We start from the raw sequence: 24,045 nt of genomic DNA, 5'->3' as shown, positions 1-24,045 counted from the left end.
GTCTAGGTCCTTTGATTCGAGCAGTCTTTGCCGTGAGTAGTCGGACCGAAGGCCTTTCACGAAGGCATCGCGGATATTCCCTTCAGTATTTTCTGCAGCCGTTACAGCTTTAAAGTCACAGTCCCTGCCGAGTGTTTGTAGCGCCCATAAAAATTCATCTACAGACTCTCCTGGCTGTTGCGAGCGGGATCTTAGGAGATGTCTGGCATACATAGAGTTTACCGGGCTCCGGTACTGCTCTTTCAGCAGGTTGAGGGCGTCCTCGTATGTAGTAAGGTCCTGGATGATTGCAAATACTTTAGGGCTCACTTGGGTGGTCAGAACTCTTAGTTTGGATCCCGGAGGCACGCCAGATTCTCCCAGGTAGGATTCGAAACAGCTCAGCCAGTGTTTGAAGTCGAGGGCTGAGTTTGCTGCCTGTGGGTTTAGATCCAGGTACGGCGGCCGGAGGGCTCGCAGCCAGGCCGGCTGCTGTGGCTGTTGTAGCTGGCCGTTTGGCTGGTCGTTTGGCTGCTCCGATCCACTCATTTCAAAATTTAGCCAATAAAATTGACATACCTATCAATTCATCCAATGAAAAGCGACGAGTTAAGATAGTAACTATAGGTTTTTATTGGCTATCAATTTGCGCGTTGGCGCATGTACTTCGTGATAGAGCATCTGGGGGTTCGTTCAGTTTACCAGGTCGGTACAAGATATCATAATCATAGGTGGAGAGCTCGATTCTCCACCTCAAGATCTTGTCGTTCTTGATTTTGCCCCTCAGCTTGTTATTAAACATAAAAGCGACTGAACGCTGGTCGGTGAGGAGGGTAAATCGTTTGCCTGCCAGGTAATGCCTCCAGCGTCGTACTGCCTCCACGATCGCCTGGGCCTCCTTCTCGACCGAAGAGTGTCGGATCTCAGGGCCCTGGAGGGTCCTCCTCTCTCTCCCCCCCCCCCTTCCTCCTCTCTCCCCCCCCCTTCCTCCTCTCTCCCCCCCCTTCCTCCTCTCTCCCCCCCCTTCCTCCTCTCTCCCCCCCTTCCTCCTCTCTCCCCCCCCTTCCTCCTCTCTTCCCCCCCCCCCTTCCTCCTCTCTCCCCCCCCCTTCCTCCTCTCTCCCCCCCCTTCCTCCTCTCTCTCCCCCCCTTCCTCCTCTCTCTCCCCCCCTTCCTCCTCTCTCCCCCCCTTCCTCCTCTCTCCCCCCCCTTCCTCCTCTCTCCCCCCCCCTTCCTCCTCTCTCCCCCCCCCTTCCTCCTCTCTCCCCCCCCCTTCCTCCTCTCTCCCCCCCCCTTCCTCCTCTCTCCCCCCCTTCCTCCTCTCTCCCCCCCCCTTCCTCCTCTCTCCCCCCCCCTTCCTCCTCTCTCCCCCCCCCCCTTCCTCCTCTCTCCCCCCTTCCTCCTCCTCTCTCTCTCCTCCCCCTTTTTTAAGTCTGTGTACAACTGATTCAGTACCAAACAGAAAACTCTTGTGTATTATTAAAAATACAGGTCAAGAACTCGGATTAACCACTGCTGTTTGTGTGTGAATTGGACAGGTGGCGCTGTGGACCCTGGGACAGCAAGTTGCCTGCACAGGCTATGTGGTGGAGCCTTACAGGAAGTACCCCTCTCTGCTTGAAGTGCTGCTAAACTTCCTAAAGACTGAGCAAAACCAGGGTATTCGGAGAGAGGTAAGACATGGAGCAAATAAAAGAAGTACTAGCTATTACATAGTTGACTTAGCAGTACTGAATGAAACCCTTTCCATTGGAAGAGGGTAGCAATCTTTTTGATGCAGTAGGAATCCTAGATGGTAACAAAAACATTGTTTTTCTCATTTCAATACAGGGGTAATTCCATGATCCTGTGCTCAAAGGGAGTGCTGGTCAGAGACAGGGCTACAACATTGTAGCCTTGATTTTCTGTTGCGTGGATTTATCCCTTGTATGTTTTATTTTTCCCCCTCTTTGAAGTCTGTGTGTGACATGCACCACCCCCAGGCCTAGAGAGTGATCAGTAGACATGTTCCCAGGCCCCCGGTGCCATTCTTAAGCCAACACCTAGGAGGTATATGAAAGCAACATGGAGGTGACTGGCTAACTGATTTCTTGATTCCCCCCACCCCCCGGAACATGCCCAGTCTCTCCCCTCAATGGCAATGCTGATACCATGCCCATGGCATATAGAGAATCTCCAGGTGCAACCTCTATCTACCCATCTGTGCTGGATGATTTTTTTTGGAGCAGTTTGCTGAGTAGTTTAATCTGTGGAAGATATACTGTACATAGAAACATAGAAGATAGGAGCAGGAGTAGGCCATTCGGCCCCTCGAGCCTGCTCCGCCATTCAATGAGATCATGGCTGATCATCCAAATTCAGTACCCTATCCCTGCTTTCTCCCCATATCCCTTGATCCCTTTAGCCTTAAGAAATATATCCAACTCCTTCTTGAATATATATTTAATGAATTGGCCTCAACTGCCTTCTTTGGTAGAGAATTCCACAGGTTCACCGCTCTCTGGGTGAAGAAATTCCTCCTTCATCTCAGTCCTAAATGGCTTACCCCTTATCCTTAGACTGTGACCTCTGGTTCTGGACTCCTCCGCCATCGGGAACAGCCTTCCTGCATCTAGTCTGTCTAGTCCTGTTAGAATTTTATAAGTTTCAATGAGATCCCCTCTCATTCGTCTAAGCTCTAGCGAATATAAGCCTAATCAACCCAATCTCTCTTCATACGTCATTTCTGTCATCTCAGGTATCAGTCTGTTGAATCTTCGCTGCACTCGCTCCATGGCAAGAACATCCTTCCTCAGATAAGTCGACCAAAACTGCACACAATACTCAAGGTGTGGTCTCACCAAGGCCCTGTACAACTGCAGCAAGACATCCTTGCTCCTGTACTCGAATCCTCTCGCTATGAAGGCCAGCATACCATTTGCCTTCTTAACTGCCTGCTGCACCTGCATGCTTACCTTCAGCGACTGGTGCACAAGGACACCCAGGTCTCATTGCACTTCCCCTTTTCCCAATCTATTGCCGTTCAGATAATCTGCCTTCCTGTTTTTGCCACCAAAGTGGATAACCTCTCATTTATCTACATTATTATACTGCATCTGCCCAATTGCCTAACCTGTCCAAATTGTACTGGAGTTTCTCTGCATCCTCCTCACCACACACACGCCCACCCAGCTTTGTGTTGTCTGCAAACTTGGAGATATTACATCTAGTTCCCTCGTCTAGATCATTAATATATATTGTGAATAACTGGGGCCCTAGCACCGATCCCTGCGGTACCCCACTAGTCACTGCCTTCCACTCGGAAAAAGACCCGTTTATTCCAACTCTTTACTTCCTGTCTGCCAACCAGTTTTCTATCCAAATCAGTACCTTACCCCCAATCCCATGTGCTTGAACTTTGCACGCTAGTCTCTTATGCGGGACCTTATCGAAAGCCTTCTGAAAGTCCAAATGCACCACATCCACTAGTTCTCCCTTATCTATTCTACCAGTTACATCCTCAAAAAATTCCAGTAGATTAGTCAAGCATGATTTACCTTTTGTAAATCCATGTTGACTTTGTCCGATACTGTCACTGTTTTCCAAGTGCTCTGCTATTATATCTTTTATAATGAACTCTAGCATTTTCCCCACTATTGATGTCAGGCTTACCGGTCTATAATTCCCTGTTTTTTCTCTACCACCTTTTTTAAATAGTGGGGTTACATTACAATCCATGGGAACTGTTCCAGAGTCTATAGAATTTTGGAAGATGACCAGCAATGCATCTACTATTTCTAGGGCCACTTCCTTAAGTACCCTAGGATGTAGATTATCAGGCCCTGAGGATTTATCGGCCTTCAATCCCGTCAATTTCCCTAACACCATTTCCCTACAAATACTGATTTCATTCCGTTCCTCCCCAAGTGAATCTCCATTCACTTGAAAAGGTTGTATCAAAACAGCAGCTAAGACCTTGTATTAGACTTGCTCCTTAACATATGGCCAGGAAAGACTCATTCTGGTTGCTACGATTACATAATTTTGACAACCAATACTTTGCTGGCTACCAAACATGAGCTAATGTTGTAGCTGGTTACCAACAACACATTGAAATTCTGCACCTGCGCAAATGCAATACATTTCTGCAACTTCACAAACACTTTTATTTGTGTGCTATATAATGGAGTACTTGTAAAGTACTCCAATCTTGAACACTATATATCAAACCAATGCAGCATTCCTAGCAACTTAAACAATCTATGAATTTGTAGACATCATTTTTGGTATTTTACATCAGCACTGCAGGGCAAGCCCAGAAAATTACCTATTGTAGGGCCTAATTAAAAACTGCTAATTGAAGATTGAGCAGCGTTCCATCTATAAATTACAGATCCTAAGTTTAAAAACTGAATTTCTCGTTGCTGTTTTGAATTTAATATTTAAGCTTACCATAATCATCAGGATTATACCCATTCATTATGTTGAGTTTGTGTCTGGGAAGTTGCTTCACAATTTTCCCACTTTAAAAGCAAAGGTTCCACTGCTAGCTCAGTGCATGAACACACTGCTTGATGTGGCGCTGAGCTATATAGACCGGTGAAGTTCCAGGCTTCATTCTTGGTCTGTGCTGAGCTGGCTAATCTCAGCCAGGACAGCTTGGCGGGTGCTGTAATTTGCCTCTGCGCCCTGGGGCTAGAAAGGGGGAAAGTCAGCCTGGGTTCCCTCTCCTGATCATTATCCAATCACCCCATGCTGGAGAGTGCATGTATGTGGATTTCAAACGAGGACAGGATTGCGTTTTTTCCCCATGGTCCAATAGCCTGCTAGAGATCCCCATTTAGGCTTGGATGTGAAGAGTGATGTCTTGAACCGGTGCTGGAGGACTGCTGAACCCCGGGGAATCATACTCCAGCATGGGTCAGTGCCAGCAGATGAGCAGGGGGAAGGGGAAATCAAAGTTTCCCCTTTTGTGCCCCTACCATCACTTGTATTCTTTCCCTCCACCTTTCCTTAAGATGGTGACTGGTGCTGGGGTATGGTTTTGTAAATACTAGCAACCCTACCTCCCCCCAAGTGAGAATTCTTCATGTGTGAGCTTAAGGCAGCGAGTGCCAGCAAAATAGCCAAATCAGATCCTTGTCCTGAAACCCTGGCTAATTTCTACAAACTACCTCCACCCTCCTAGGCTAGAGCCACTGAGGTCCAATGTAATACCTTCTGCTGTTGACCTGCTGGACATTAGCTAACTCAGCACCGACCAGAAACTAAATCTGAGGTCTTCCTGGCCTGTATGACTTTGTTGCATACTGAGCAACGCATTTAAATCTGAGCCATTGGCGACGTTCAAATGGTCACTCTTGATGCTGCACTGTGATCAGTGAAGCACTGAAGCAAAGCCTGGGGATTATTTTTGTCCTGTCTTGTTAGAATAGGGGTTCTGTACAGCCTGTGCTGCTAGGATGCATACCATTTCTCGTGGAAAATTGAGGCTGCTGTTCTAAAGTTGTTCATTTTAAGACTCGTAATATTTATGATTTGGTGTCCTTTAACTTTTGTTGGAAACAATCTCTTTTAATCTAATTATTCCAATATGGCAAGAAAATATAAGTAGAATGCGTTATTTTGCTGGAAATTGAGGAGCAACATTTATACAAGGTCATTTCAAACACCAGGAACCTATCGGTGTGCAGTTAAAGAAAAGCAGTTCAAAAGCAATTGCCTTCTATCCGCAGTGCTTTTCTTTAACTGCACAAATTCAACTTAATTGTCTCACTGATGAACCCCCATTGGATGCAGTAAAGCTTTACGATAAGGTGGCATTTTTCATATTGCAGCCACATTAAAAGACAACGGGGTACAGTTTCCGCTTTGAGCGCAATCGACGATCTGGGCGCAAATTACGGCCAAAATTGCGTTCGTTTTGAGAAGTGTTTTTTTCTCAAGTTTTTGCTCAAACTAATTTGCATATCACTCAACATAAAATCTACCATGAACCAGTGCAATCGAGCAGTGTTTTAGAACGTGATATTTTTAAAACATTTTTTGCTTTTTAAAAAAAAATTTCATGATGTATTTAAGAGTGGTAACTCATGCAATTTGATTAATACAGCTGAAAATGGGTTTATCAGTTTTGTGTCGCAGGATACATTTTGTATCGTGAAATCATTAAACCTATACTCTTATTCCTTTATTTATTTTGCTGTTAGGATATTAGCCAAAATACCAACATTGCCTGCAGGACATGATTTGAAGTGTGATTGTGTGCAGTTTAACCTGCTTTAACACCGTAAAATGTACATTTGACAAAATATAGCATGTTGAAATATCCTTTTTACTAGGAACAAATATATTGAAGACAGAAGATAATTCCGATAAGAATTGTCAGTCTCTATATGCGTACTTAAATGCAGGCTTGTTATTAAAAAATTTTGAAAATCAAGCATAAGTATTACTTTTACGGAAGTGCATCAAAGCATTCCAGTTTAATATAAAATGTACTTTTTTCAATACTGCTGCTCTTAAGCTCCGATTACCATTTAAGTCAGTTGGATGTAGTTAAAAGTGCCATTTATAACATTTACTACTGATCAGAACTGCTGTTCACAGATGTGTTCATCAAGTAATCTTCCAGTAAAATAATGTTTTTTTGTAGATCACCTGTCACTAAGAATAACCATTTTTCACAAACTTAAAAGTAGATATAAATTGTTTCAACTGCTCCTCCCAGTTGCAGGAGCTATTGAACTTAAAGGCCATCACCCATTTTCAGAAATTATCCAGGACTAAAATACTTTTGCAAGCAAATTCTGTGTGAACGAGCACAGTGGAGGACTGAGTTTTTCAGGAACTGGTTAAATATATTGTGTCCCGTAAAAGAAAAGAAAGACTTGCATTTATATAGCACCTTTCACGACCACCGGACGTCTCAAAGTGCTTCACAGCCAATGAAGTACTTTTTGAGGTGGAGTCACTGTTGTAATGTGGGAAACGTGGCAGCCAATTTGCGCACAGCAAGCTCCCACAAACAGCCATGTGATAATGACCAGATAATCTGTTTTTGTTATGTTGGTTGAGGGATAAATATTGGCCAGGACACCGGGGATAACTCCCCTGCTCTTCCAAATCATGCTATGGGATCTTTTACGTCCACCTGAGAGCGCAGACAGGGCCTCGGTTTAACGTGCTCAAGTCCCTGGAGTGGGACTTGAACCCACAACTTTTTGACTCAGAGGCGAGTGTGCTACCAAATGAGCTGCAGCTGACACTATAAACGGTAGTAACTACCATTTAAGTTCACTAATGTGTTTCTGTGCAACTTCAAAACAGAGGAATGGACAGGCCTGGAAAAGATCATTGTGGTCCATCTGACCAGTACCAAATAGCATACGATACTCATCGTTTACACCCGTCATTGCTTCACCTTCAAAATGCCACCTCCACGTTCATTTAAAGCAATATTTTGCTTTGAATTCTAGGTTGTATTTATAAAATAAGTTTGCATTATTTAATATGGCCCCTCACTACCATTCTTAACTAATTAAAATTTATTCAGGTGACAATGTTTTTTTTACTTGCTAGCTCATATGCTGAAATACATTCTGTCTTGTACATCTGTTATGGGGGATGCAAAACAATAATAAAAATCAAAACAGATATTTAACCTGGAGTCAGAAATTTCTAAGCTACAGTTTCCCTCTAATTGACCTCAATCGTTTACAAGTAGCTGTAAATACCTGGATTTGTCTATTTTTAGAGGACTGGAATTGTGGTCTTAAAGGGACAGGCAAGGTTAATCACTGCTTCGTCTTAGCAACTAAACGTCCTAACTGAGCTCCAGACTATCTGTGAGCAACACACCTAGTGTTAGAATAAAAACAGACAGTACTGGAAATATGCAGCAACTCTGCCAGCATGTGAGAGATGAAAAGACTGGTGAAAGAAGAGGCAGCGAAATGTTTAGTTTGGAGACCTGAGACCATTCTGACAAAGGGCCCCTACCTAGAACGTTATCCTTTTGTTTCAAATGCTGACTGACTTGCTGACTATTTTCAGTACATTGTGTGTTTATTTCAGATATCCGGATTTCTTTTAAATCATAAAAATGTAACCAAATTACAAAGTTGAGAAATGTTTTCATAGAATTTTAGGACAAAGCCCACAAATTTTCATTAAGTTACATTATTTTTTTTTAAAAAGCATCCTTTGCATCTGAACATAATGGGCTCAAAGTTTTTATTACACTCTAATAACTAACTATTTTAAAACCTATTGTAACTGTTTGTGTAATTATTATAGATGTAAAGAAAATAATTTTTGCCAAAGATCTAGGAGAGTAATGATTGTATTTTGAAAGTTGCCAAGTAAATATGTGGATTTTTTTTTAAAGAAATACTTTTCTCATTATTTAACAGTAAGCATGTCACATTTTTCTCTGTAGGCTATCCGTGTCTTGGGGCTATTGGGTGCCTTAGATCCATACAAGCACAAAGTTAATATTGGGATGATTGACCAGTCACGTGATGCCTCTGCTGTCAGTCTGTCCGAATCTAAATCGAACCAGGATTCAGGTATGAATGTGTTTTGCATTAAGCATCTATTGTGTTACCGGTGACCTGATGATCCGGCTGATACTAACTGACAGTATTGTGATGATCATTAATAAATAATCACTTCAGCCTGGCATTTTATTTTTTGTTTTTAAGTTTAACTTTGTCACGTTAAATTGAAAGTTACTTTTTGGACTAAGTAAAGCACTGCGATAATGTATGTTCATCCTCGAGCATTCCTTGGTATTAGTGTATGGCCATGTGGCATTAAATGTCACATTGAATACAGATTTTTTTTTAAAAATTGGAGCTAAGCTTGCATCCCAAGGGTCCTTCAGTGAGAGTTATCAGTAGAATTTGGGACCGAGTGGCCTAAAAAGTGATTTTAAGAGGAAGTAAGTACTTTGCAATATTTTTATGGCCAAAGATGAGTGAGAGCTGCACTTTGCTCTCCATGACTGGTTATGGGAACCTTTCAGAACTAAAGTTGAAGAAATTACCTTTCAGGCTCGCTCATTTTGAGCATTAATGTTGGGTGTATTTTCAATTTAGATGCACTGATATTGATATTTAATCCTCTGCAGTGAATTAAAAGATTTGCAGGTTTCTCCTGTGAAGCTTCAATCGTGTTCTTTTAACAACTGTCTATAAAAGATGATGGCAGTGAAAGTTTTACCATAAATATGTATGCACAAATCAAGTGAAGACAGAAACACCGCCAGTGCATTATATATAAAACTGCAGAGAGCCTTTCAGGAAGCTTATGCTTAACTTCTGAGCTGTTGCCTATATCCTCTGTGCAGTATTCTTTCATGAACATTCTATAACTTTTTTTTCCACCTCCTTTGATCTCTCTTTCTCGGCCTGTTTTAAACATGTACAGGAAACTTTGTGCTATCCGGCACCGACGGGACCGAGCTGTTGCCGTTCCCTCAAAACTGCCGGACACACCAGCGTTAATGTTGAAGCATACGGAGCTTTTCATCTCCGTATCTGACAACAAACACTGCTGCTTAGCAACAGCTTCTAAACAGTCGGCCCGTACCTTGGAAGCGTCTCTGAAGCTGTTGCTAAGCTACAGAGACTTTGCAGAGCCTGACTGTTGGGGGGGAAAAAAAAAGCCACGAGAAGAAAAAAAACCTAACAAAACGGCTCCTGATTTTTGCCGGTGGCTCGAGCTTGCCGGACATTTAGCCTCCGGATAACACAAAGTTTCCTGTACTTACACTGCTGAGTGACTTCATGAAGCTGATACCATCTTAAACAATAATGTTGAAAATTCTTAACTCTTTTGAATAGAAATGGGACCTTGATGTGCAGTTGATACGCCCTGGACATTCTGATGTCTCTGGTCACTGCATTGTTGATGCTGCAAAGTTATGCTTTATACAATAGCTCTATATTGTGTTCCAGGAACTGAGGGCTTCCCTGTCTTCCCCTTCATTTGATACTAATTTCTCCTCTTTTTTTATCCTTCTATGTTCTACTTTGTCCTTTTTAGTTAGAAGGTTGTTCATAATTTTTTGAAAATGTAAGCCTTCAGGACAGTAAATTTTACATTCAATCGAAACATGCTGTCATACAGGCAGTATAGCCCTCGCCCAAGTGGCCGTTCTTCATATGTAAGCCTAAACAGTGAACAGCTGCAGGGTATTTGAGAGGACACGCAGTTGAGCCCAAACATGTCCTCATTCGCAATACGCTGCAGGAGCCACTAAATAGCATGTGCAGGAACCCTGGCAAACTGCTCCTCGTCACATACCATATCTACTGTACAATCTACACTGTGTACCATAAACATAATCTGTTATAATCAAAGAACAATTGCAATTAAAAGCATTATGCTGAACCTGGTTGAATTAATGGATTTAATTTTTTCAGTTTTTGGCAAATTAGCTTGACCTGTTTTAAAGGCAGGAATTATGACTGACAACTGGAGTTTCTGTAATTCTGCATGAGGATTTATACAGGGTACTGTTTGGCGGTTAAATTGAGTTTTTTTTAGTTTAAGAAAAACATAAAGATAACCAGGCATATTTTTTATGAAACATGGAACTCTTAATTACAACTAATGGAACGTTAAACAGTTCATTGTTAATGCCAATTTTGTTGCTCGGATCCAAACGTGCATTCGAAGTAGCTTAATATGGACTACTGAATTTGGGATGCGTTTGTCTTCTTTCCTCGAAACAAGATAGACAGATTGATTACTTGTGAGCATTGATATATATTCTGGAGATTGATTAGCTTTGAAGATCAGAGAGAAATTGTCAAACTCATAGATTGTACATGGACTGTGGAACAAGTCAACTCAATTGAACTTTTCTCCTTCCGTGTAGTGTATGAAGATCAGTGCAACATCCTGTTTGCTTTCTTCTTGAATGTTCACAGAATCACAGAAACCCCACAGTGCAGATAGAGGCCATTTCGGCCCATCGAGCCTGCACCGACACATATCCCACCCGATCCCCGTAACCCCAACACATATCCCACCCTATCCCTGTAACCCCACCTATTTAATCCCCCTAACACTAAGGGTCAATTTATCATAGCCAATCAACCTAACCCGCACATCTTTGGACTGTGGGAGGAAACCGGAGCACCCGGAGAAAACCCACGCAAACACAGGGAGAATGTGCAAACTCCACACAGACAGATGTTGTGCTGTAACTGTGGACAGGGTCACCTTATTGCAAGTAATTCCTGTGATATAAAGGGTCAACCTAAGCAGTGGGACAGCTAATTGTTGTTGGAACTTTTGACCGGAGGAGGAGTTCACAAGAAAGAAATGAACATTGTGGTTAAATTGAATGACAGGTGGTCTATATAATTGATGGCTCAAGCAGCACTGCACAGCTGGGTGTAAATGCATCCTGACCTTATCTGACGTCGCATAGACTGGATGTACCTTTTTAATGCTCATCTCTTCATCCAGATGCACTTCAGGAAATCAAGCGTGACCTTGAGCAATAAAATATAATGATGTAAGGTGCAACTTGCAGGTTGATAGGTTATTAACATTAAAGCAGCTACATCTGATGTGTTATGTAATGATAGTGTGTACATTTTATGTGAAAAGGTTTGAAAGTATTGCCATTAAAGTTCTTTTAGCAAGGATTATTGATTGAGTAGCAATGACGACAGGAACTATTTGCAAGGAAGTATGTTGAGTAGTTGCAATTACCTGCTGTTTTGGGAAGGAGCGCTAAATATGGTTTATAGTCACTGTTTTAATATGGTCTGTCATAATACCACGCTATTCAGAGAAAATTAAGTTGAATCCAGTGGAGTATAAAAAATCAAACACCTCCAACCAGAGAAAGTTTGGTTTAAGAGTGTTGTATCAAATGATGATAATACCTTTGTTGTCACCTAACGATTATCCAGCTATAATTGGTCCCTCAGTGTTGCAATGATTTTGATCTATACTGCTGTTGACATTCTTTTCAGAACCAGCTATTGAGAAGAAATAGCGACCCTATTCGTTCCTGTTAATGTCGATATACGACTATTTAAGACAGTTTTTTTCTAGTGATGTTTTTTCGATTGTTTTGATTAGTACCTGCAGCTGTTTTACAGACTATAGATGGTAAAACAGCCTTTGCCCCAGTTTTTGGCTTAAAATCTCTGACTTCTAAATTAATTGCATGTCTACACCAACTGCTCTTCTAAGCTGCGCAGCCGCGTGGCTCTCTGGAGGTCCTGCGAAGGCCGCTTACCAGCTTTTGAATGGGAGAGTTTGCGCACGTGCAAAATTTTGAATGGGCCGCGCAGCCCATTAAAGGGACCCCCACCCAAGAAAAAATTGAAGGAACATTGTCTACACTATTAAGGCTAACTGCACTGATCCATCTTAAGTTTGTTCCATTTCAGAAGGCAAATGCTATACCTATCTTGTATGTGTTAGATATGTCACTGCACATAAACATTTATTCTCCAAGTGAGTGGGGTTAATTCCTGATGAGACATGCCCCTTTTTTGTTCTATCTTTTTAAAAAATTAATTCTTGGGCATGTGGGCATCTCTGGGAAGGCCAATATTCATTGCCCATTCCAAGCTGCCCTAAAATGGCAGTGGGCCGCCTTGACACAATTGAATTGCTTGCTCCGCCACTTTAGTGGGCAGTTAAGAACCAACTATGTTGGTGTGAGACTGGGGTTGCATGTAGGCCTTTCCGGGTAAGGACGGCAGGTTTCCTTCCCTAAAGGACATTAGTGAACCAGTTGGGTTTTTTCTGACAATCCGACCGCTTCCTGGTCACTTGGCGTGGCTTGTCTTTTGTGGTCAGGTTAGCCTAACTAGTGTGTGGTTCCAAACTTTCAAATTTCAACAAAAAGTATAATATGCTGGAAAGCCAGTTTTATCAACAATTGCCTATTCTGGATGTTGTGCAAGTACTTCAGTACACTACTGACCCATCCCCACGCAGTCATTCCTGTTTAGTTTTAACTAATTAGACCTACCTCAATAAGGTATTGCAGTATAAATAGCTGGGCTGTGGTCAGGGGCGAGCTGTTGTTCTAACCCAATGAGAAGTGTGTAATGCTCTAACTTTCAACATCCACAAGTGATGCTCCATTTACAGTGTTAATGTTTATTTTCTTGATTGCAGCTGATTACAGCACCAGTGAAATGTTGGTGAATATGGGGAATTTACCGTTGGATGAGTTCTACCCAGCTGTTGCCGTAGTAACCCTCATGCGTATCCTGCGAGACACATCTCTTTCAAACCATCACACAATGGTTGTTCAGGCCGTCACCTTTATCTTCAAATCTCTGGGTTTGAAGTGTGTCCAGTTCCTGCCTCAAGTCATGCCCACGTTCCTGAACGTCATTCGAGTCTGTGATGCCAACACTCGAGAGGTAGGTTTTGAATTGTGGGGCAATAATAGTATAGATCAGAATGCCCATGAGTAGCTAATTTGTAAACAATTTAACTTGCAAAAATATTTGTGCTCCCGATGAGTGGGTAGTATTTAGGCTTTCTTGGAACTTGAGGAGCTGTTGTACTTTTTTAAGTACTGCAGCAAAATTTAGAGTCAAAGAATGGAACCATCTCCTATTATAGGAAATATGACAGTTCAGTGACGTCCAGGTATCTTGTGAAACACATGACCATTAAATCCAAGAGCGTGCACGTCCTGTGCCAAACAGCTGGGCCGTGGAGAGAGGTGAGGTGTTATTCCAAACCTATCTGATGATCTTGTTAAATAGCTTGTTTCTACAAAAGGGCGATTGTGTTAGCATTCTGGGTGGGTGGATGAGATCAAATGAGCCAAAAAACCACTTTAAAAAAAAAAATCCAAATAAATTTTGTGGTTTTGTCTCTCTCCACAAGAGTCAACGCAGCTAACCTGGGGGATGATTATAGAGTAACATTACTAGAAGTCCAATAATGGGTTATTCTCTGCCTGTCCCACCACCCACCCTTGTCAGCCAAACCATGCTCAGCGAGAGAAAAGTGGGGAATAATTTAAGGGGAGCGCAGGGTCAATCTTTTGTGTGTTGTACTCCTTATTTGTAAAATTGGCCCGTGGATGCCTTTCTCATCAACAAACCAACAATTGTACACCTGCATTTATCAACAGTACATCAGCTGTCATTCTACAGTGCTGTGCTTAAAGTGGCAGGCTCGATGATGTGGGTGAAATGTTCTATAATGTTGATGTTTGGTTAAAATGTACCTCTTTCCATGGCAGGACTAATGCTGATGAATTATGCGTAAGAGTAACTTCCAGTCTATTTGACCACTGATTTTAGTTCTAGGAGACCTTTTTTATTATAAATATCAGTTTTAAAAATATAGAAGTGTGATAGTAAAAAGAAAACAAGACTGCAAAAGCTGGAAATACACAGCAGGTATGCCAACATCTGAAAAACGAGAGAGGTTAATATTGTGGGTGTACCTTTTACCAGATTCTGGTGGGCCTTCCCTGTATTTCCATCATTTTAAAAAATAAAAATGATCTAATTTCCCTATTCTGGGGGAGGGGTTGGTTTTAGAATTGTTTAAAAATTAAATCATAATTAAAACCTTTGATGTAGATAAATTAAAGGTTGGTTTTGCGAGTTTGTCAGTAATGTTGATATTATTTTCCATTTAGACCATGTTGGATAAAGTTCTGACAGACTGCTTCCTTCCCAGGTCTGTAATTCAACACATTTGAAACCAGTAATTTGCTGGGACTGTGTTGAATTTTGAGTTCAAGACTTAAAAACAGTACTGTATGTATTCATAGAAAGGACATGGGCAAAGAAGTTTATTTCTAAACCATGTATATAATTGTATATTTTCTTTGTTAGTTCTTGTTCCAGCAGCTGGGAATGCTCGTTTCATTTGTGAAAATTCACATCCGACCCTATATGGATGACATATTTGCCTTGATAAAAGTGAGTATTGCAATTGTGCAGCAGTTTGGTTGCACCCTCCACCAGTTGTATGGTTTCCCCTTGATCCTTCTTGACTTCCATTTTGAGATTGTGGCCTGAGTGGCTCTTGTGTTTTTTTTGTTAATGTCTGGATCGCTCTGGATCCCATACATAATAATTATCTTTACTATTGCCCATAGTCCTTTGTGTAGCCAGTTTCTAACACTGTTACATTCCAAGTAAACAGTTTTGCTGCTCCTCTGATGGACCAGTGAGCCATTCCGACCAAGAATGTTCCACGTTTGATCCCTGTGCTGTGTGAGTTAGCTGATCTTAGTGGAGTCAGTGGTAGGAGTACTACTGTTGGCCTGATTGCCACTCGGATAGAGGGGATGTTGACTAGGTTGCCTGTGGCTGATCGCTATAAAGTGAGCCTGGCTGGCAGTGCATGTGTGTGATTTTGACTGAACAGGATTCAGCTTAACTGTTTTGTAGCATGAATATTCCATGCTTGCTATAAAGGCTCACAAGAAATACAGCCACATGGGTGAGGTACCAGAGACACTGCAGGCACCAGAGGCACTGTGTCCCAGGAAGGTGTCAACACATTGGGGGGTGGTAGGAAGAAAATGAGCATGTTAAAGAAAATAATTAGTCCCATTCTCTAGTCATTGTCTGTCACCGAGATACTAATCATGTCGAATAAAACTTGGAAAATATAGTGTTGTGGTTCCATGCCTGAAGGACACATTGTGCATTTTTTTTGGTGAAAGGAGGGCAAAAAATTACTTGTTTGAAAATACTAACTAGCTGATGTAAGTGCCTGAGGTGGTATAATCTTTTTCTATATTGAAAAATGGAAAAAAGTTTAGCCCAGTGGTCTTTCATCCCTCTAGCACTTGTTCAACCCAGACTAATGGGATGAATCTAGTTTAAGTTTGGAACCTTGTGGACTGCCAGTAATGGATTTGAATGTTCTAGCATGCTGTTTTATATTCCGTTAGGAACATCACTTGCTTGGGAATTCAATTTTTGTTTCCTCTCAACTTATGTATGTGATGTGCTCATTTTAAAACAGTAACTTAGCATCTGTTGGCACCCGGTGCAGACTCGATGGGCTGAATGGCTTCCTTCTGTGCTATGCTATTCTATGATTCTAAAAAGAGGATGGTTTATGGAAAACAGTGTGATAATTTCCATGGGTAAATTGTGGTTATCCTCACACAATGTTTGATACCGATCTCATTAATATAGTCCAGGTATGACGCTTGCAGTCTGTCTTTGTTTGAATATTGGATGCTAGAGAATTGAAGTGGTGCAGCTCCCGAAATGTTGCAAAACTGTTACTGATGCAGTGAACCCTGCGTACTTGGTTTTAACTTAGTTCAAGATTTAATTGCCTTGATTTGCTTGCAATTCGATGGTAATACAGCTCACACATATATGAATTGATTGCCTGCTTACTTTATATACAAGGTGTACTAAATGCAGCTCTTAACATTCAGATCTGTTTTTCAGAACCAAATCTTATCCCTTAACAGTAGGTTAAATATTGTAGTTGTGCGCAATGTCTGTGCTTGCTCTTCCTCCACTCATAGCGCCTCACGCAGTCTTCATTCTCCCGGATGTGAAGTTAATGCTTGTATTTGTATATTTTCAGCTTTTCCATGCAGTTGAACTCTGCTTTCCCTTTGTTTGTTATAGTTTCTATTATTGTTCCACTTCTCATTTTTTAGACTTTTTTTCAATACTGATGGGTGTTCACTGAAATACTGTCAGCTGATATTGAGCCAAGACCTTCATATAAATGTGCTTTTTGCATTACAAATAACCTTCCATTGTATGTGCCATACACTGTCATCTCTGGTGTGTTCGTTATTGCAGATTTTTATTTTTAAGTTTTTTTTTGTAGGTATTTTCTTATAATGTGGGTATATTATAGTTTACTGTGTAGTCTAGTGATAACATCGCAGATTTGCAGATCACCAAAAACATGCATCAGTTGTTGAGCACCTTTGGTAGCACAGGAAACTTTCTGGTATCCGACACTGACTGGACCGAGTTGGTGCCGTCCCATCAAAACTGCCGTATAAACCAGCCCTAATGTTAAAACATAGAGCTTTTCAGCTCCGTGTGAATCAACAAACCCTGTTGCTTAGCAACAGCTTCAAAACAGTCGGCTGCAGCTGCAAGCGTCTCTAGCTGAAGCTGTTGCTTAGCTACAGACCTTGCAGAGTCTGACTGGGGAAAAAAAAAGCAACGAGAAGTAAAAAAACTTATAGGAAACGGCTCCTGAGTTTTGCCGGTAGATAGAGCTTTCCGGACTTTTAACCTCCGGTTAAACGAAAGTTTCCTGTACAGTAATAACATTTGAGTTTTTGATACTAAGATGTGAGGTTGTAGCCATAAAGTACTTGCCTCATTTAAAATACGGCACTACAGTAGAATTTATTTATGGTGAATTTGGTCAGTAACCCAAATGACCAAGATAATCCGCTGATTATTTAAGCCAATTCTCTGTGTACTCTCTTTTTAAAAAAAATAAAAAAAAATAAAAAAATAAATTTAGATTGCAGCAAAATTAATTGTCTTTATATGTTTCCAGGAATATTGGACACTAAACAATCAAATGCAGAACACCATCATCCTGGTTATTGAGCAGATTGTTGTTGCTTTGGGAGGGGAGTTTAAACTTTACCTGCCCCAGCTGATTCCTCACATGCTGCGTGTCTTCATGCACGACACCAGTACTGGTCGCAGTGTCACAATCAAGGTGAGTCACTTAGAGTTTTGCTAGCATTTGATGATTGAGCTGGTGTTTTGTAGCTGAAATACTCCAAGCCAAAGCATCCTATTTTCAGCCCTTTTGTAGATTTTTTTTTTCATGCAGTAAAATGTGTTTTTTTAAAAATCTTTCAAGTTTATTAGGCTGCTGGACTCTGTCCACTATCGTTCTGTATTCTAAAAGGTGTTTTTGAAAGCTTAGTGGAGCAAGGAAAGCTGTTAGAAGTTGGCACTGGTGCTTTACAGCATATTCTCCAACAACTAATGACTCAATTTTCCATATGATGTGAGGTAAAATAAATGCATGATGACTAACTATCAAAATTGCAACGCAGGGTTGGCAGCCCACACTAGCTACTGGATACAAATCCATTTGTCACTTCGTTTTAAAACCCCATTTGACTTAATTGACCATTGACAAAGGAAGTCGATAAAAAGGTTGCAATTAAAAGTCACTCTTTTGTGACATACAACCTGTTTGAATTTCTGGCTCTAGTGGTACTGTTGTGTACTCAGTCAGATTGGCTTTTCCAAGTAAACAAAATTTTAAAGTCATTGTCAGTTTTCCAAACCAGTATATTAAAATACATAAACGTTCTTATAATTAGAAAATTATCACAGTCCACTGTACTGCGATCTGAAACTAAGGTCTTCAGTCTAAACAGAGGAAACTACAAGGGTATGAGGGACATGTTGGCCATGGTAGATTGGGAGACTACACTAAAAGGTATGAAGGTGGACATACAATGGTTAACATTCAAGGAAATAATGCATAATTTGCAACAAACATATATTCCTCTAGGGCATAAAAACCCAAAAGGAAAAGTGATCCAACCATGGCTAACAAAAGAAATTAAAGCTAGTATTAAGTCAAAGGAGGAAGCTTATAAAGTTACCAGAAAAAGCGGTCAGCCTGAGGATTGGGATCTTTTCAGAAATCCGCAAAGGGGGACCAAGAAATTGATAAATAAAGGGAAAATGGAATATGAGCACAAACTAGCGAAAAATATAAAAACGGATTGTAAAAGCTTCTATAGGTATGTGAAAAGGAAAAGACTGGCGAAGGTAAATGTAGGTCCTTTAGTCAGAGACGGGAGAATTTATAATGGGGAATGAGGGAAATGGCAGAGAAATTAAATAAATACTTTGTTTCTGTCTTCACGGAGGAAGACTCAAAAAAACCTCCCAGAAAACCAAGGGTGTGGTGAGAATGTGGAATTTAGAGATTATTATTAGTAAAAAAAAAAGTACTGGCAAAATTAATGGGACTAAAAGTCGCTAAATCCCAAGGACCGGATGACCTACATCCTAGGGTTTTGAAAGAGGTGGCCATTGAGATAGTGGACGCATTGATTGTCACCTTCCAAAATTCTATAGATTCTGGAACAGTTCCTGCAGATTGGAGGATAGCAAGTGTAACCCCGCTATTTAAGAAAGAATGGAGAGAGAAAACGGAGAACTACAGACCTGTTAGCCTCACATCAGTAGTTGGGACAATGCTGGAATCTGTTATAAAGGATGCAATAACTGGGCACTTAGAAACTAATAAGATTGGGCAGAGTCAACATGGATTTATGAAAGGGAAATCCTGTTTGACAAACCTATTGGAGTTCTTTGAGGATGCAACTAGTGAAGTAGACAAAGGGGAACCGGTAGATGTGGTTTATTTGGATTGTCAGAAGGCCTTCGATAAGGTCCCACACAAGAGGTTGGTGAACAAAATTAGGGCACATGGAATTGGGGGTAATATACTAGCATGGATTGAGAATCGGTTAACAGACAGAAAACAAAGGGGAGGGATAAACTGGTCTTTTTCAGGATGGCAGGCTGTGACTAGTGGGGTACCACAAGGATCGGTGCTTGGGCCCCAGCTATATCAATGATTTGGATGAGGGGACTAAATGTAACATTTCCAAATTTGCTGCTGATACAAAGCTAGGTGGCAGTGTAAGATGTGAAGAGGCTTCAAGGGGATCTCGACAGCCTCAGTGAGTAGGCGAGAACATGGCAGATGGAATATAATGTGGATAAATGTGAAGTTATCCACTTTGGTAGAAAAAACAGAAAGGCAGGGTATTTCCTAAATGGTGAAATATTTGGGAATGCAGATGCTCAAAGGGACCTGGGTGTCCATGAGTCACTGAAAGTGAATGTGCAGGTGCAGCAAGCCATTAGGAAGGCAAATGGTATGCTGGCCTTCATTACAAGAAGATTTGAGTACAGGAGTAAAGAAGTCTTACTTCAATTATATAGGGCCTTGGTGAGAACACACCTTGAGTACTGTGTACAATTTTGGTCTCCTTACCTAAGGAAGGATATACTTGTCATAGAGGGAGTGCAACAAAGGTTCACGAGATTGATTCCTGGGATGGCGGGACTGTTGTAGAAACATATAGAAACATAGAAACTAGGAGCAGGAGTAGGCCATTCGGCCCTTCGAGCCTGCTCCGCCATTCAACGAGATCATGGCTGATCATCCAAACCCTAGCACCCGGTCCCTACACCGACAGCCATCCCACCCAAGCCCTATCCCTGTAACCCCACGTATTTAATCCCCCCTAACACTAAGGGCCAATTTTTATCATGGCCAATCAACCTAACCCGCACATCTTTGGACTGTATGAGAAGAGATTGAGTAAACTAGGCCTGTATTCTCTTGAATTCAGAGAAATGAGAGGGGATCTCTTTGAAGCATACAAAATTATTACAGGGCTTGATGGGATGGATGCTGGGAGAATGTTTCCCTTGGCTGGGGAGTCTAGAACCAGGGGCCACAGCCTCAAGATAAAAGGTAAGCCATTCAGGACTGAGATGAGAAGAAATCTCTTCACACAGAGGGTGGTGAATCTTTGGAATTCTCTACCCCAGAGGGCTGTGGAGGCTCAATCATTGGGTATATTCAAAACAGAAGCTGATAGATTTCTGACTAGTAAGGGCATCAAGGGATATGGCGATAGGGCCGGTGAATGGAGTTGAGGCAGAAGATCAGCCATGATCTCATTGAATGGCGGAGCAGGCTCAAAGGGCCAAATGGCCTACTCCTCCTATTTCTTATGTTCTTTTTAGTCACTGGATTAGTTGCCTCTTATTATACTATAGACGTGAAGGGATTGGATGTCCCCTAAACTGCCTACGTCACCAGATTGGATGTGCCCTATACTATCTGTTGCATCATTGGATGTTCCTCATATTGAAGTTAAGGATTTGGATGCACAGTAAAACTGCAGTTATATTTGAAATTCTCAGTGGTATTCAGTGATGAAGGCAATTTAGTAGAACAGAGAATTGTTCATTGTACGGTACTAAGTAATTATACAGCTTCGTTTTTAAATGCATAGAACTCTTGGCCAAGTGTTTCAATTCAATTTAAGTTATCTTTATTCAAGCAGTCTCACAAGTCAAGGCAAAAATAAATAAAAATTCAGTTGTGTTGCTTTAAGCTTCTCTTCCTATACGCTTTTTTGCAGTTACTAAATGCAATACAGCTGTTTGGAGCAAACCTGGATGATTATCTGCATCTTCTGCTTCCTCCAATTGTCAAACTGTTTGATGGACAGGAAGTGCCACTGGGACCCAGAAAGTAAGTCTATAGTTGTATATTTACAATTTGATATTTTCTGCAGACCCTTCAAAAATAAATTATACTCTGTCATTAGTATCTATAATTCTGTTATTTTTCTTTAAAAATGATACAAATGTGTTTTTATGTATTCAACAAAAAAGTATATTACTTAGATCATAAGTAGATTGGTCACTTTCATAACCTGCTTTCAGCTTTGTAAACGAAGTTGTCAATTTACGCATTGAGAACTGCTTGGGGGTGGGGGCGGGGGGGGGCAACATGTCTTCTATATGCTATGTGCAACAAAATCATTGGCCTATAATTTGCTGTAAAAAAAATGGCGAGGCTAATAGAGCTACAGTTAGGGTCTTTCTCACCTATACTGTCCCTTTTTGGCTTGAATGCATCCAAAGGGTTGATTCTAACAACGTATAGCTTGTGGAGAAGTATAGCATCTGCAGGTAGCGAGAATGTTATGGAAAGCTTACAATGTAGTCAAATAGTAGTCTCTAGGTACAGGAAACTTTGTATTATCCGGAGGCTAAGTGCCCGGCAAGCTCGAGCCACCGGCAAAAATCAGGAGCCGTTTTGTTAGTTTTTTTTTCTTCTCGTGGCTTTTTTTTTCAACAGTCAGGCTCTGCAAAGTCTCTCTGACGCTGTTGCTAAGCTACAGAGACGCTTCCAAGGTACGGGCCGACTGTTTCGAAGCTGTTGCTAAGCAACAGTGTTTGTTGTCCGATACGGAGATGAAAAGCTCCGTATGCTTCAACATTAGCGCTGGTGTGTCCGGCAGTTTTGAGGGAACGGCAACAGCTCGGTCCCGTCGGTGCCGGATAGCACAAAGTTTCCTGTATATGGAATGCAAACCTTTTGGCCACATGGTTAGAAGGAGGAAGGACAAAAAGAGTTCCAGTTTCACAATGATCATGCATCTATCTATTTCCTGACATACAAGGGTTGCCTTGGAGACTCTGGATCGTCTGACTGAATCTCTGGACTTCACAGATTACGCCTCCAGGATTATTCATCCAATAGTGCGTACACTGGATTGTGCGCCAGAATTGCGTCAGACTGCAATGGACACACTTTCTTCATTGGTATTCCAACTTGGGAAAAAGGTGAAAACAAATTCTTTAAACATGGTTTCCTTATCGGTATAGATGTGGATATTTATACTGTAATTGTTTTAGCTATATGTATGTTTATGATGCATTTTAGGTTCTCCCGTGTATAAGTTCTGGTCTGAAGCCATTGGTTTGTAGCCTGTTATGGGGACTGGGTAAAACACTGACTTTTCACCTCTGCATCTGGGATTTGAATCCAGCCCAGAGTAATGTGATGAAAGCTGTTTCATTCTGGTATCTGTAATTGCCTTCTATGAAATGAGTTTTGGGTAATCTCAACCCAGTTGCTAGTGGGCATGGACCAACAGCACAAAACTGCCCTGAATTGGCAATCTCGCACAGAGAAATAAGAGCATTGGGTGTTGTTGGAGGTGAAATCGGGGATGCTCTTTGAGGCTGGAGTTAAAGCGCTTTGTTGGGCAGAGTCCAAGCAACTTCATTCTAGGTGCTTTTAAGTTTGGTGTTTCTGTAGTTCAGGCCACGTGGAGAGCCTGTATACCAGTTCACTGCAATAAAAAGACTTTTAAACTAACTGCATTATTCCGATGACAAAACTGAAGAGCCACGAACCCAATTACTAAAGCGACAAGTACAAAGTGCTTACTGTATCCAACTATGCGGTACCTGACTTGAGTGCTTGCTGCTCAGTACCTGAAATGGGAAAGTGTTCCATTCTGCTGCAGTGATGTCCCTTGGCTTCAAGAGCACACACCTCGATGAAAAATAAAAATATCATTGTCAAAGTATTGAGACCTCAACTTGCCTGTTGAAATTCTGGTTCACTCTCAGTGCCGTGTGATCATTGCACCATAGTTCAACAGAGCAGGCCAATAATGAGACAATTTTAGGTGGCACAACATTCTGTAATCATCAATTCCGGCTATGATCTGCCAATCTGTACAATCTTATTTTCTGTCTTTAGTGTGTTATTATTTCCACCATCTCGTTTGCCTCTAAATTTCTCTCTCTTAAGTTGAATAGTTTATTTAGTCTTGAGCCTAGAGTTGCCAGGCCGTCATAATTTAGAAATATCTGAAGTGGGACAAAATCAGTAGAGGTTTCAAAAAAAGTGGAATGAAAGACCAATATTATTAGGCTAACCTGTAAATGCTATCCTTAACATCTCAACAATTTGCATTTATATATCACCCTTAGTATAAAAAGTGTCATAAGGCACTTTATAGAGGAGCAATGAATGGTAGGTTCAGTTTGAAATAATTGTAAGTTAATGGGCAGAAAAGAGTGGCTGACTGTAAATTGTAATCTAATCAGGGGTTCAGATGACATCCTAAATATGAGAGAACATCTTGAATGGTTTATGAATGTCACTGAGCCCCCCGTCATTCGAATACAGCCTTGAAATCGCTCCTTTTTATTACTGATAACGTGCAATGGAGATTTATTAAATGTTGCCACAATTTAAAGTTGCTAGTTTTGGCCATGGTTCTGTGTCTGGAAGCACTGAGATGTATTTCCTTTCAATAGCTGGCAACTTTTACTATGATGGTAAATAAGAGTGCTTAATACCTTTCTCCTATTGCAAAAAAAAACCTTTCTCCTAATTAGCAATTAAAAAGAGGGTTGGCAGAAGCTGTGTTTTGATACAGTCCTTGGTGTGTTGTGGTTTTCTGTGATAAACTGAGGGCTGAGAGTGGTGCCTTGAGATATTCATAGAAGGGCATTAAATGCTGTGATGGCAT

At 41.3% G+C, this 24,045-nt stretch overlaps 1 protein-coding gene across 5 annotated transcripts in view; it reads left to right on the top strand.

The window, feature by feature from the left end:
- Nucleotides 1-24,045, top strand: part of mtor (mechanistic target of rapamycin kinase) — a 315,741-nt gene that overhangs the window by 81,068 nt on the left and 210,628 nt on the right. For all 5 annotated transcript variants that reach the window (XM_085966859.1, XM_085966857.1, XM_085966858.1 and 2 more), the window contains 7 exons: nt 1,517-1,651; nt 8,398-8,527; nt 13,119-13,369; nt 14,810-14,896; nt 17,481-17,648; nt 21,127-21,239; nt 22,177-22,339. In XM_085966859.1, the coding sequence (XP_085822985.1) occupies nt 1,517-1,651; nt 8,398-8,527; nt 13,119-13,369; nt 14,810-14,896; nt 17,481-17,648; nt 21,127-21,239; nt 22,177-22,339 (1,047 nt within the window). The remainder of the gene's footprint in view (nt 1-1,516; nt 1,652-8,397; nt 8,528-13,118; nt 13,370-14,809; nt 14,897-17,480; nt 17,649-21,126; nt 21,240-22,176; nt 22,340-24,045) is intronic.

Source organism: Somniosus microcephalus, chromosome 25, assembly GCF_052327205.1.
Source record: "Somniosus microcephalus isolate GS21.2 chromosome 25, FLI_Smic_1.0, whole genome shotgun sequence".
NCBI classification, from domain to species: domain Eukaryota; kingdom Metazoa; phylum Chordata; class Chondrichthyes; order Squaliformes; family Somniosidae; genus Somniosus; species Somniosus microcephalus.
The sequence above is the reverse complement of the archived record's forward strand: the minus strand, read 5'-3'. Positions and strand labels throughout refer to the sequence as shown.